The 12177-nt window shown below is 39.5% G+C and overlaps 5 protein-coding genes and 1 long non-coding RNA gene across 9 annotated transcripts in view; 5 read left to right on the top strand and 1 right to left on the bottom strand.

Annotated features, from left to right (window-relative positions):
- The window catches only part of LOC124406341 (WD repeat-containing protein WRAP73-like), a 9672-nt gene extending 929 nt beyond the window's left edge, over positions 1-8743 (bottom strand). Inside the window, exons 1-5 of the mRNA XM_046881734.1 lie at positions 8606-8743; positions 3629-3835; positions 3357-3539; positions 3049-3225; positions 13-285 (exon numbers count right to left, since the gene is read on the bottom strand). Of these exons, the coding sequence (XP_046737690.1) occupies positions 13-285; positions 3049-3225; positions 3357-3539; positions 3629-3793 (798 nt within the window). The 5' untranslated portion in view covers positions 3794-3835; positions 8606-8743. The remainder of the gene's footprint in view (positions 1-12; positions 286-3048; positions 3226-3356; positions 3540-3628; positions 3836-8605) is intronic.
- Positions 1-12177, top strand: part of LOC124406360 — a 14815-nt gene extending 2638 nt beyond the window's left edge. The window contains exon 3 of the long non-coding RNA XR_006929211.1: positions 11950-12177. This is a non-coding gene — a long non-coding RNA (uncharacterized LOC124406360). The remainder of the gene's footprint in view (positions 1-11949) is intronic.
- On the top strand, positions 405-3250 carry LOC124406335 (probable elongator complex protein 2). The gene is made up of 2 exons (XM_046881723.1): positions 405-2921; positions 3082-3250. Exon 1 carries the CDS (start codon positions 524-526, stop codon positions 2897-2899), a length of 2376 nt encoding a protein of 791 aa, XP_046737679.1. The 5' UTR covers positions 405-523; the 3' UTR covers positions 2900-2921; positions 3082-3250.
- LOC124406347 (pancreatic triacylglycerol lipase-like) lies at positions 5206-7161 on the top strand. Its single transcript, XM_046881740.1, has 7 exons — positions 5206-5338; positions 5532-5688; positions 5786-5934; positions 6029-6274; positions 6347-6535; positions 6665-6815; positions 7011-7161. The coding sequence occupies exons 1-7, from the start codon at positions 5296-5298 to the stop codon at positions 7066-7068; spliced, it is 993 nt and encodes a 330-aa protein (XP_046737696.1). The 5' UTR covers positions 5206-5295; the 3' UTR covers positions 7069-7161.
- On the top strand, positions 7569-10216 carry LOC124406346 (pancreatic triacylglycerol lipase-like). The gene is made up of 7 exons (XM_046881739.1): positions 7569-7668; positions 7804-7960; positions 8087-8235; positions 8319-8564; positions 8646-8834; positions 9742-9892; positions 10061-10216. The coding sequence occupies exons 1-7, from the start codon at positions 7626-7628 to the stop codon at positions 10116-10118; spliced, it is 993 nt and encodes a 330-aa protein (XP_046737695.1). The 5' UTR covers positions 7569-7625; the 3' UTR covers positions 10119-10216.
- LOC124406358 (putative gamma-glutamylcyclotransferase CG2811) lies at positions 10323-11863 on the top strand. 4 transcript variants are annotated; one of them, XM_046881755.1, is made up of 5 exons: positions 10323-10430; positions 10733-11005; positions 11126-11278; positions 11360-11481; positions 11725-11860. In XM_046881755.1, the coding sequence occupies exons 2-5, from the start codon at positions 10796-10798 to the stop codon at positions 11759-11761; spliced, it is 522 nt and encodes a 173-aa protein (XP_046737711.1). In that variant the 5' UTR covers positions 10323-10430; positions 10733-10795; the 3' UTR covers positions 11762-11860. The 4 variants fall into 4 exon arrangements, with proteins under 4 accessions (XP_046737711.1, XP_046737707.1, XP_046737708.1 ...); XM_046881751.1 differs by having other exon boundaries at positions 10325-10430; positions 11360-11532; positions 11725-11863; XM_046881752.1 differs by having other exon boundaries at positions 10325-10430; positions 11360-11574; positions 11725-11773.

Raw genomic sequence — 12177 nt, 5'->3', positions numbered from 1 at the left:
GCTTTCTATTACCAATTCGCCGTGTCCTGCAACAGCTAATAATTGTCCACCAGTGATCCATTTCACCCTGTTAATGCCCTTTAGCTTTCTGGCAAATTCATTTTTGGTGTATTCACAATCTTTAAATTCTTCGTCAGGTACGTATGAACCGACAAGACTCTCCGAAGCGGTTGAAAAAATTAATAATTTAGAATCGATAACGTCAGAGGACCAAATGCAAAGTAAATCGCTATTTGGGGACCATGATATGCCATCGATGCTCTTCAAACGTTCGCATATCAATTTCTGAAATAAATTATACAAAATAAAATTGAAATTATTTCAAATTTCGAATAATATTCAAAACATGGCGCGAGATTTAAAATGGCCTGTAATTGCAGATTTTCGTTCAAAGATGGCGTTGTTCGAAACAAAATGGCCGCCTCCATCAATGACAGCAGAGCAATAATCAAACACGTGCTCGAATGCCGTCGTCGATATGCTGATAAGTATTGATGAGAATAATTACTGACAAAAGAACGAGATGAAGAAACACGAAATCGGCGAAACGGTGAAAACCTCATACATAAGCTGCGCGTGTAATCGATCGCCACATTCGGCGGATTGGGGAAATAACGATTTGCTTTGTTACGGAGCCCGAAATGCGGTAGCGATTTACGACCGCCAAGCGTCGAAAACCGGCAAGGTCTTACTGACGCTGCACAAACACAGCAATCAAGTGACGGTTGTACGTTGGATAAGGCGAAGAAATGGCGAACCAGAGACGGAGCTGATATCTGGATCAACGGATGGCACAACCATAATCTGGTCGAAATTTGGGCTCACTTACAGGCCAGCGACTACGCTGAAAGACACAAGCGCTGTGAGAATAGCAAGCGCACAATATCTCAACGAGTCGAATTCCAGACTGCTGATATGCACAGGCAACACGGACGGTCAGATAAAGCTCTGGGAGAGAGGCGAGACTGGAGACGAGGCAAGCTGCCTCCAAATCGTTGAATTTTCTAGAAAATTACCCATCGAATCGGCTCTCTGGTTCTTGCCCGAGTCGAATACACCGCTCCTTGCAATCGCAGTTGAAGACTCGACGATTCAGCTGTTCTGTCGGCGCCTAGGTAATGATGGAGAGACTACATTTGTGAAGGTCCAGAGTCTCGCCGGGCACGAAGACTGGGTGCGATGTTTGGATTTCACCTTCGACAACGACGGCGATGTGCTATTGGCCAGCGGCTCTCAGGACAGCATGATACGTCTGTGGCGTATATCTGTGCAGACCGAGGATGAAGTTCAGAGCAACGAGCTGCGACAGAAGAAGGAAATATTTTTAGCTGATGACAAAGAGTACACCGTTGCCCTTGAGTCGATTTTGATAAGCCACGAGGGTTGGGTTTACGGGGTGCATTGGCACCCTCCAGAATTTGAAGAAAAGAGGCGACGCCAGCCGATGAAATTGCTCTCCTCTTCCCTCGACAAAACGATGATACTTTGGGAGCCTGACTCGAGTTCTGGAATATGGTTGGAGTCCGTCAGAGTGGGAGACGTCGGCGGGAATTCGCTCGGCTTTTATGGTTGTAAATTTGGCCCACGAGGAAGTTCGCTGCTGGCGCATGGATATCTAGGCTCGTTTCACATCTGGGAATATTCTGAGAAGAGCAGAAATTGGGCGGCGAGATCAGCGCCTGGCGGACACTTCTTAGATGTCGTTGATCTCTGCTGGGACCCCAAAGGGAGGTTTTTGTTGACGACAAGCGCCGATCAAACTACAAGAGCTCACACACCATGGAAAGATGAGGCGGGTGAAACTTGGCACGAAATCGGACGACCCCAAGTGCACGGATTCGATATGTCCTGTTTGGCAATGCTGACACCCTATATATTCGCATCCGGAGCTGAAGAAAAGGTCGTTAGAACTTTCACCGCTCCTGCGACGTTTGTTAATTATCTGAAGAAGCTGTCCAACGCTGACGATTTTGCTGGCTCCATGCCTGAAAGCGCCTCTGTTCCAGCTCTTGGACTCACAAATAAGGCAGTTTTCGACGGCGAAGTTGCTCCCGGGGAGAATTTGTATGTTGGAAATTCGAGGGATTTGGATTTTGGTAAACCGCCAACTGAGGAGGAGCTGATACAGCACACGCTCTGGCCGGAGTTACAGAAGCTGTACGGTCATGGATACGAGGTGTTTTCGATGGCTGGAAGACATGATGGGACTCTCCTGGCAACTTGCTGTAAATCCTCGTCCGCCGAACATGCCGCCATCATTCTGTGGGACACGGCGACATGGAAAATTCAACAGAAACTGATGGCGCATCAACTGACCGTGACACAGCTTGCGTTCTCCCCGAATAACGAGTACCTTTTATCCGTTTCTAGGGACAGGAGATGGTCCCTCTTCACCTGTGATAAAAATCAGTATAATTTGAGCGCCGCTAGTTCAAAACGAGACAGTCTTCACAGCAGAATTATTTGGTGCTGCGCGTGGTCGAACGATTCGAAGTACTTTGCGACGGGATCGAGAGACGGAAAAATCGGAATTTGGTGTCCTGCAGAATTCAAGACTAAGGAGTATCTTCCGATTACCAGTATGGAAGTAAAAGATGCGTCGATAACTGCGCTCGCTTTCGCTCCAGTCAACGTTGCACGAGATTCTTACGTTTTGGCTGTTGGTTTTGAGAGCGGCGATATTGAGATACAAAAAATCATATTCAAAGGAAGCTCTCAAGTGTTTAGGAAATACTTGACCTTGAACTCGTCTCACGCCCATCATCTTACTGTGAAGAGACTTTCGTTTAGACCATGTATAGATATATCACAAAGTGAAATTCTACAACTCGCCAGCTGCGGCTCCGACAATACAGTTAAAATTCACGACCTCAGATTTAAAGATCTCTCGCTGTTGTAACATGTTGAAATGTCGTGAAGAAATAAATAAAATCTATTTATGTACATATATTATGAATTCTTTTCCACAGAATGAGATTCCAATCAGTAAATAGTCTCTGATACTAAAAAAACGTTTCTCTGTTTATTTTAGAATAAAAACATACTCACCCTACTTATCTTCCAATTATTTGTTTTGTATAGAGCAACATTACTCTCCCCGTTATTTAAAACGAGGGCCAACCTCTTTCCATCAGGACTAAAATGTAGAACTTTGCTAAACGACGACTTGATGTTCTGTATATAAGTAACAGATCTATTCTCCAAGGACCATATAGATATTTGTATCTATAAAAGAATGCAGAATTCTTTACAAAAACCGTCCATTGCACACCATTTTTCCAACGAAAGAAAAAATTCATACTTGGTTGTTCTTAAAATTAGTAAAAAAAAAAAAAAGACTGTAAAATTATTCTCACGTTAAAATCTCCAGTAGTGATAATATGCCGACTGTCCGGTGTCCAGGTGACCTGTTCTAAACCAGAGCTACCCTCCGTTAGCTTGCATCTCCAGTCCGGATAACAGATCGAAAATACTTGAATAATGGCTTTTTTGAAGGTAGCGCATAAAATGTATTCGCTATCAGGAGACCACTCGATGTACTGAGAAAAAAATAATCATGTGTGCTTTAATCAAATTTCTTACTTGATTCAAATTGTGTCAGTATTAATCCCAGAGCTTAGCAGTTTACCTCTATGATATCGACGAATGGAAACGAGAGAAATGTATCAAAGGTTCCAGTATTTTTTATCACTAAATTGCCCTGAAACGCGAATGCCAAAAATCTTCCATCACTCGAAAATCTGCACAAGTGATTGTTTGTGCGAAATATTTCATTCGCCGCTTCAAGTGTCATGATGATTTCAGCGTGAAGAACTGTATTGGCTGGCAGGAATACCTGAAAAAGAAAAGTCTTGTCTTATTTTAGCTCGATAGCTGCAATGATTCTGAAACTTTTCAAAATAATAGTGTACACATCATGGAATTTTTAACAGTTTATGTGAAATAAATAAGAAAAACAATGAAAAAAACAGTTATTTTCCAGCTTCATCAACTTATTCGATACCATCAAATTTCTTTCACTTTCTTCATAGGATTAATATTTATCTATGGGCACGTGATCGCGTGTTTTATTTGATATCACAGATTTTATATTTGATTAGTCGAATTTTTTGATTGATTGCGATGATTACGAGTATAGTAAAACCAATTGGTAATTTCATAATGTCTTGTTTCGGTATGACACGCTAAATCACCATCAACATAACAGAAATCAATTTCTGATAAGTAATTGATACAGATACATGGATTGGATAATACTTACATCGCAGGGGTGCAACGATGATAAGAATTTTAGAATTTAGTGTGATATTTGAAACGAATTGTGATTAAATCTGTACCACTTGCTGAAAGGTTTTTTATACAGGTATGAAAAATGAAAGTACCAGCAGTTGTAGGAGAAAAAACAAACCAACAGATCCTAACAAAAATTGGATTGTTTTAGTTTGCTCAATCCTGGCTTTTTGTAGCACAAACAAACCTAGTCATGTATGTACGAGCGGAGAATCGGATCACTGATTGCAGATGCACATATTGATAAATTGATGGCGTATTAATCAATCATCCAAGTATAAAATGGTAGCGTTAGTTCTTTTTATCAACTATCAGATATCAGTCGAAATCACATGAAAGAGGAATTGATAGTCTGAAAACGTTAAAACAGATTAATATTCTGTAATTGATCCAACTCTGATTTTTCCGCTGTAGAAACGACCAGGAAATCTCATGATCGGAGACTATAATGCCAAATATTCAAATTTGATGCATCGTTGACGTTTAAATGGAGAAAGACTGTTGCATGTTGTTTGATCAAATTTGAAAGGGTGGTTCTGACATTTTCAGTATATACAAATTCATCTACCTTTATTCCAAAGTTTGCCAAATGGAGTCTAATGTCATGAAAAGATAGCGGATAGAATTTTCAAGCGAGTTACAATGCTTTCTGAAAGACTTTTTTCGCTTTTATTCCCATTTTCAATGAGCTGCAGGAAATGAACATTGAAATTGTGTTTTGGAATGGGAAAAATAACTACAAAGTGATGAATTAGATAGTGACGAATTGAAAATTTGATAGATATATGATTTGGTAGATAGATAGGCACGTATTAAACGTTCCAGATGAATACCTTTAGAAGCAAACCGAAGAGAAATGATTGATCTGATGTCCAAAAGCATATCAGCTCTAAATTTTTAATTGATTGCAACGCAATAACAAAATAATTACATCTTTGGTTCACGCTATAAATACGGTTTGTACAATTAATACAGCGCCATTCTTTCGAAAGTTTCAATTCGAAGATGAAGCTGCTGTTGTTGGTCTCTCTTGCTGTTGTGGCCTCAGGTATAGTTCAATTCCTTCTTTCACTGCTCAACTTTTACTAAATAACTGCCTTTTGCGTATTTACCATTATAAAATACAAATTTTCCTTTTTAAAATTGATACGAAGTAGTAATAGATGTCAATAACAGAAATTCCATGTTCGCTGATGGTCTCTGTTTGTTGAAATCGTCCTCACCGTCAATTTATTTCACAGCTCATGCTAGGGCAGTGGCCGAGCCTGAACATGACTACATGTATTTTCCGGATGGGAAAGGGGAGCTTCATCTGATCGACTTGAAGGCGAAACCGGAGGATCTGTCCTCTGATGTTACACGCAACGTTAATACCATCACCTTCAATCTGTACACACGGTCAGTGTCCAATGTGTCTCATTGTTCAAATCTTCAACAGCTTGACTCGTTTCTTTCAATTCAAAGTTAATTATTGTTTCAACCATATTTACAACAGGAACAATCCAGGAACCGCCCAAATCTTGACTCTCAACTCAATAGCCTCTGTAACCGGCAGTAACTTCCTCAGTTCTCGCCCGACCAGATTTGTTACTCACGGATGGAACTCTAATCAGAGATCAGACGCCTGCGTTGTTATACGAGATGGTAAAAATGATCTTATGTGTTCTGGTTTCAACGATTATCACCTGAATTTGTGCAAAAAACTTTGCATCCAAACTGTTATTGTCTCGTTTTACAGCCTACCTGACCGCCGGAGACTACAATGTAATCGTTGTGGACTGGAGCAGCATCGCAGGTACTGCGTACAATACTGCTTCAGGTAGTGTTGGAAGCGTCGGTGGAAGAATATCGGCGTTTTTGGACTTCCTCAACAGAAGTGCTGGTCTCAACTTTGGCACCACAAAACTAATCGGCCACTCTCTTGGCGGTCACATCGTCGGTATTGCTGCTCAGGGTGCCAGCGGAAACATCCAAGCTGTTATCGGTCAGAATAACAAACCACGTTTGATACGCCAAATCAATTGAATTCCCCTATTTCAAAGACTGATTCTTCCAGCTCTTGATCCAGCTCTACCTGGATTTAACAACGCCGGCGCTGGTAGCGGAATTCATGAGAGTGATGCTGACCACGTTCAGGTGATTCACACCAATGCTGGTTTTCTGGGGCTCTCCAGGGCTGCCGGCGACAGCGACTTCTATCCCAACGGAGGCAGAAGTCAACCAGGATGTGGCCTCGACTTGTTCGGTAAGTGCGGAAGAATTTTTTACCCAATTATGAGTGTATTCTATGCACTTTGTCTCACGATGTCAAATGTGATATATCGGCACGATTTGAAATCGAAGTTGCATTCAAATTTCTACATTCTTCTTTCAGGAGCCTGCGCTCACTCTCGCGCTTATTACTTCTTCGCCGAGTCTATTCTGAACCCGACTGGTTTCCCAGCTACCGTAACCCGGTCTCAGGATCTTGAAGCTTTCATCTTCAAGTCCACGGTGTTTATGGGTGGCCGAACTCTCAGTACACAGTGAGTATAATGGATAATACCATGAGAAGCCTATCAGCAGTGTAAGCGTCTGTAAACAAGTTGACATTGTGTCTGTTAGAATGAAAATTCACCCTCTAAGATTTCATAATTTTCGAAAATGCACATTTCCAGTTGCGTAATGTGATTTCTCAGTTCAAATTTCATAACTTTTCTCAATACGTTTTTCTTTTGCAGCGCCAGAGGTAGCTTCACTCTCACCACTGCCAGCAGCTCTCCATTTGCACTAGGCTAGATGAAATTTTACAAATCGGTGGTTACCACATTCTGTTGAATTGGAATTTTCGATTGTACATTTTTGAAACCTAATAAACGCAAAACCTGTACTGGACGATTATTATTGATCCTGAATTACATCTCGAAATCCTGTCTCATGTCTTTATTGAAAATTTGCGAATTTGATGGAATATATTACACTTGTACTTGATTTCTGTTGAGAATTATAGAGAAATTTTCAAAACCATCAAGTTATATTTTAAGCGTCGACTTCACAGTTAAAATTTCAAGTGCACTCTTTATTCTGAGATGAAAAACTATCAAGAAATTGATTAGAAGTTGTAAAATTTTGCTAATTGCGATAATGACTGAAAGCAAGCAATTACAATCAATAATAATAGATTGCATCTCATGATCCGATAATTCAACCACACTGGTATAAAGGTAATTATGTGATAAAATCTGAGATTTAGCTTGTTTCACGTTGATAATAAATTAATCATTGTCACAGATTGCTATATAAATACCAATTTTAGAATAGAAAGACGAGTAATATTCGGTGCTCTGAATTTCAGGATGAAGCTATTTCTGCTCGCTACTCTCGCCATCGTGGCGTCAGGTGAAATTCCACTCATTAGATATATAATTCACTATTTCAACTATTCTGCACTGTGTTGAAAATTTTCCGTGGTTGGTCAAAGAAGCGTAACCGAAACTATGATCATACTAACATCACCTTTTTTTTTTTGAGCAGCCCATCATGGGAATGAGCTGGAACATGAACACGATTACATGTATTTCCCTGATGGAAACGGCGTTCCTCACCTAATCGACTTGCAGGAACGTGTCGAAGATGTCGATGCCGTCTTTGCACGCAACGTCGACACTATCGCCTTCAACTTGTACACACGGTCTGTATTTCAGTCCCATTTTCTCAATTTCGATAATACACTGATTCAGTTTTGTGACATTTTCGTACCCAGAGATGTGAAATACAGGGTACAGGACTAATAATTCATCCAAATGTTTTATCATAGAAACAACCCTGCCTCGGCCCAAATTTTGACTCTCAACTCAATAGCGACGGTTACCAGCAGCAACTTCCTTAGTTCTCGTCCAACCAGAATAGTAACTCATGGATGGCGTTCCAGCGAGTTTTCAGACGCCTGTGTAGTAGTTCGTGACGGTATGTAATATCACCTGGCAATATTTTTGCCCATAATTATCTCCTGCGATTACTCAGTTTACCAATTCCCTTAAATTCCACAGCTTATCTGACCGCCGGAGACTACAACGTGATTGTCGTAGACTGGAGCAGCATAGCAAGTGAAAATTACCTTCTTGCCGCTGGCAACGTCAGGAATGTTGCTGGCCAAATATCATCGTTCCTGAACTTCCTCAACGAAAATGCTGGTCTTCAATTCAGTGACACAAAAATAGTCGGCCACTCTCTCGGTGGTCATATCGCTGGTATTGCTGCTCAAGGCGCCAGCGGAGATATTCAGAGCGTTATCGGTTAGTTCAAAGAGAATCACAAACAGTCAATGTTCCCTTACCTCCGACCTCAACAGATGTGTACTTTATCTGCTTGTCCAGCTCTCGACCCGGCTCTTCCCGGATTCGACAGCGCCGGTGCTGGCAGTGGAATTCATCCAAGCGACGCCGATCACGTTCAGGTAATTCACACAAACGCTGGACTTCTTGGACTATCTCGGGCTGCTGGTGACAGTGATTTCTACCCTAACGGTGGCAGCAGTCAGCCAGGATGCGGCCTTGACGTGGTTGGTAAGTGAAATAGAACTGAAGTTAGTTGCAATACAAAATAAGTTATATCAGAAAGGTTTCTAATCATGGATTTTACGCTGCGACGAGGGATCGGCCATATTCTTATACTCTGAGAGTAAACAACGATTTGGATTAAGGGGGCTATACCAGTGTAACCCATGAAAAATTAGGCGATTTTCAGGAATTTTTTTTAAAAGAAAGTACTCGATAGAATGTTTTGAATTTTTTTGAAAATAATAAAGTATATTTTCAGGTATATTTTAAGATTTTTTTTTTACAAAAATATTGAAAAATAACGGAGTTATGTGGTGTCTTCGGAGGTGCCAAAAAAAAAGTTCCCCAACTGCTGACATGATTCCGGCCGAATGAGTAGCCGAAACAAAAAAATTCAAAAAGGTCATCGAAGTTGAAGGTATTTCCTATACAATGACCTAAGATTTTTGAAAAATATCAAAAATTAACAAAATGGCGTAGTTCTGAAAAAAGTGTCGTGTTTTAGAGGAAGAAAATGGTCGTTTTTTTAATGCCAAATTGACAATTTTCAACCAATCAAAAAGATCGTACGTCATTGTATAGTAAATATACTAAAAAATACTCAGTTTAATTTTGAAGTCGATCGGTCAATTTCTCTTTGAGTTACGATGTCAGCAATTTTGAAAAATGTCGTTTCGAGAAAAACGCAGTTAAAGTTTCTAGATAACTCCGCCTATAGGCAAGTGAAGCGGTTTATACCTGCGAACGGTCGCTTTTTAGAACGCTGTCATTCAAAAACTATTCAAGATACGACGTTGCCGCTTTCACAGGATATTTTTGAAGACATAAACTATCGAATAAGCCAAAAAAAAAAAGGCGATTTTTTGAAAGTGTCACACTGGTATAGCCCCTTAAATTTCTTTATTCTTTACAGGATCATGCGCTCACTCACGTGCTTACTACTTCTTTGCTGAGTCTATCATAAATCCGACCGGTTTCCCAGCTACTGCGACCCGTTCTGGCAGTGTGGAAGCTTTTACGACGAAATCAACAGTATACATGGGTGGCGAGTACCTCAGCACGCAGTAAGTATCGACAAGATGACGGAGAATCTCATGATCTGATAGGCATCTGTGAAAAATTGATTCATTAGACATTTATATTATTAGTATAGATTATGTTTATAAATTATATATTCATAAATAAGACAATTTTCGCTAACGAATTATATTCAACTAAAAATTGTTTTGCAGAGCAAGCGGTAGCTACACCCTCACCACTGCTAGCACTTCTCCGTATGCCCTGGGATAAATGGATATTAAAAGAACCAACTGAAAGACTTATCACATCTTTATAATGCAATTCGTTGTTGTATGTCTTTAGACGTTCAATAAATACGACGCAACTATTAGATACCGTTGTTTACTAGATTCAAATTCCCTCCTTCCTTATTATTGTATTTATCAGTAATGTGACGTAAGCGCGAAACAAAAAACGAACGAATGAATGACGTTCGAAAATCGAACGCCAATAACGTAGTCAAGTATAACCTGTCAAAACAGAAATATTCCACTTCGGCTGACAGTTAGAAACGAAAACCAAGGTTAGAACTTACGAATTGCGGTAAAATACCAGGTTGAAGTTAGTAACGTTATCTTACCACGAATATTCAGTATTTTTGAATTTTCGACAGGTCAAAAATCGCGAAATAACGGTTTTTCCAATCCTCAGCATGAAACGTCACGATAAAGTTACTAACTTCAATATGATGATAAAATCTCTTCGTGTGACAGATCAGAGGTTATGTAAAATTGTAAAAACTTGGGAATTGATTTCAAAGTGATGTTATTTTTTATCGAGATCTGTTACGCTTTGATTTAAAATTACGTTCCTTGTTTCCATTAATAGATAACTGATAAAATTAGCAGGCTTTAGAAGTTCTTACATCAGCGTTCCGGCATTAGCGGCATGTGAACAGAGAACGTAAAATGTACGAAAATTTGTTCAAAAGCCCGCTGCAGCGTGTATTTTTATACGGGACGCTTAAACGCGGTGAGCCAAACCATAAACTGATCGAAACTAAAAGCAACGGTTATGCGAAGTTCATCGGGATTGGAAGAACAGTCGCAAAGTATCCTCTGGTTATTGCAACTAAATACAATGTTCCTTTCTTGTTAAAACAACCTAATGTTGGTAATGTAAGTACAATAATCAATCCCTAAAAGTCTTAGCTATCTTGATCCAATATTTTGCTGATAACGATCGGCATAAGTATGTGCGTCATCAAATACTTGAAATTATCCATTTTTTCTTCGCAGCATGTCACAGGGGAAATATACGACGTCGATTCAAACATGTTAAAACATTTGGACGAGCTCGAAGAACACCCGACGTTCTATACGCGGGTTGAGGACGAAGTTCACCTTATTCCAGAGTCTAAATACAAGCAGGGATCATCGAAGTTTGAAGAGGTAATTTACACTTTATCTATACTTGAATCTATACGTGTCAGTGTATCAGGAATTTGAAAATTCAAATTCGAAACATTCCAGGTTGGAGAATTGACAAAGGCCTGGATATACTTCCTACCAAAGTTTAAATTGTCTTTATTAGATGGACCGTTATATTCAGAGTACAGCAACGGCGGAGATCACGGCCTTAAATATGCGGAAAGGTATTTACGTGATCCGTCTTACAATCACCGTACAGAAGTACAGTAACACAAGTGAGAAACAAGCTTGTTAATGTATTGGATACATAATAAACGGCATGCATTCTATAATGAATTATGTCCATCATACCGTGTAAATAAATTTCGTTGATCATTGCTCGTTTAACTTCAAATATGAATAAAGCATATTAGATTTAACTGCATTCCAAATTCTCAATTTTTAAAACATTTTATAAAATTTTTCAGTGATACAGACTTTGTCAAACTGGAGGACGTTCTCTGAAACAGTCGCAGATTGTTAATTAAAATTTCAAATACATATCCTAAGATATTCTCTCACTGTATAACGTAACGATACTATGTACTATGTACAATTTTATTTTCAAAAAAAGTAAACGTTTAACTAGGAGAAAAGCTATATCCATAGGTTCGCAATATAGGTCAAATAGATAGCATATTATTATTAATTAGGCATAAGATTGTAACCAAGAAAAATGCGATCTTAGTGACAAAAGGGCGTACAATTTTTGTCTTCTCACCATTTGCTCTAAATTTGGTCAAAACTTGCATAATTCAATCGAAATCAAACACTTGAAAATATAAAGGCAAAAGTTCGTGTGTCAGGCAGATGAAATCTTTTTCCATTAATAAGTACACGGAAAAAAAAGATCAAAACTGAAATCCGTAACAACCATTCTT

The sequence above is a fragment of the Diprion similis genome, chromosome 5 (genome assembly GCF_021155765.1).
Source record: "Diprion similis isolate iyDipSimi1 chromosome 5, iyDipSimi1.1, whole genome shotgun sequence".
NCBI lineage: Eukaryota > Metazoa > Arthropoda > Insecta > Hymenoptera > Diprionidae > Diprion > Diprion similis.
The sequence above is the reverse complement of the archived record's forward strand: the minus strand, read 5'-3'. Positions and strand labels throughout refer to the sequence as shown.

Bases quoted from the DNA above. Each gene is read 5' to 3' on its own strand.
- LOC124406335 (XM_046881723.1), top strand. From the start codon at position 524: ATGAAGAAACACGAAATCGGCGAAACGGTGAAAACCTCATACATAAGC.
- LOC124406347 (XM_046881740.1), top strand. From the start codon at position 5,296: ATGAAGCTGCTGTTGTTGGTCTCTCTTGCTGTTGTGGCCTCAG. The intron at 6,536-6,664 runs GTAAGTGCGGAA...TTCTTCTTTCAG, and splicing joins ATGTGGCCTCGACTTGTTCG to GAGCCTGCGCTCACTCTCGC. The intron at 6,816-7,010 runs GTGAGTATAATG...TTTCTTTTGCAG, and splicing joins GGCCGAACTCTCAGTACACA to CGCCAGAGGTAGCTTCACTC.
- LOC124406346 (XM_046881739.1), top strand. From the start codon at position 7,626: ATGAAGCTATTTCTGCTCGCTACTCTCGCCATCGTGGCGTCAG. The intron at 8,835-9,741 runs GTAAGTGAAATA...TATTCTTTACAG, and splicing joins ATGCGGCCTTGACGTGGTTG to GATCATGCGCTCACTCACGT. The intron at 9,893-10,060 runs GTAAGTATCGAC...ATTGTTTTGCAG, and splicing joins GGCGAGTACCTCAGCACGCA to AGCAAGCGGTAGCTACACCC.
- LOC124406358 (XM_046881751.1), top strand. From the start codon at position 10,796: ATGTACGAAAATTTGTTCAAAAGCCCGCTGCAGCGTGTATTTTTATAC. The intron at 11,006-11,125 runs GTAAGTACAATA...TTTTCTTCGCAG, and splicing joins AACAACCTAATGTTGGTAAT to CATGTCACAGGGGAAATATA. The intron at 11,279-11,359 runs GTAATTTACACT...GAAACATTCCAG, and splicing joins GATCATCGAAGTTTGAAGAG to GTTGGAGAATTGACAAAGGC.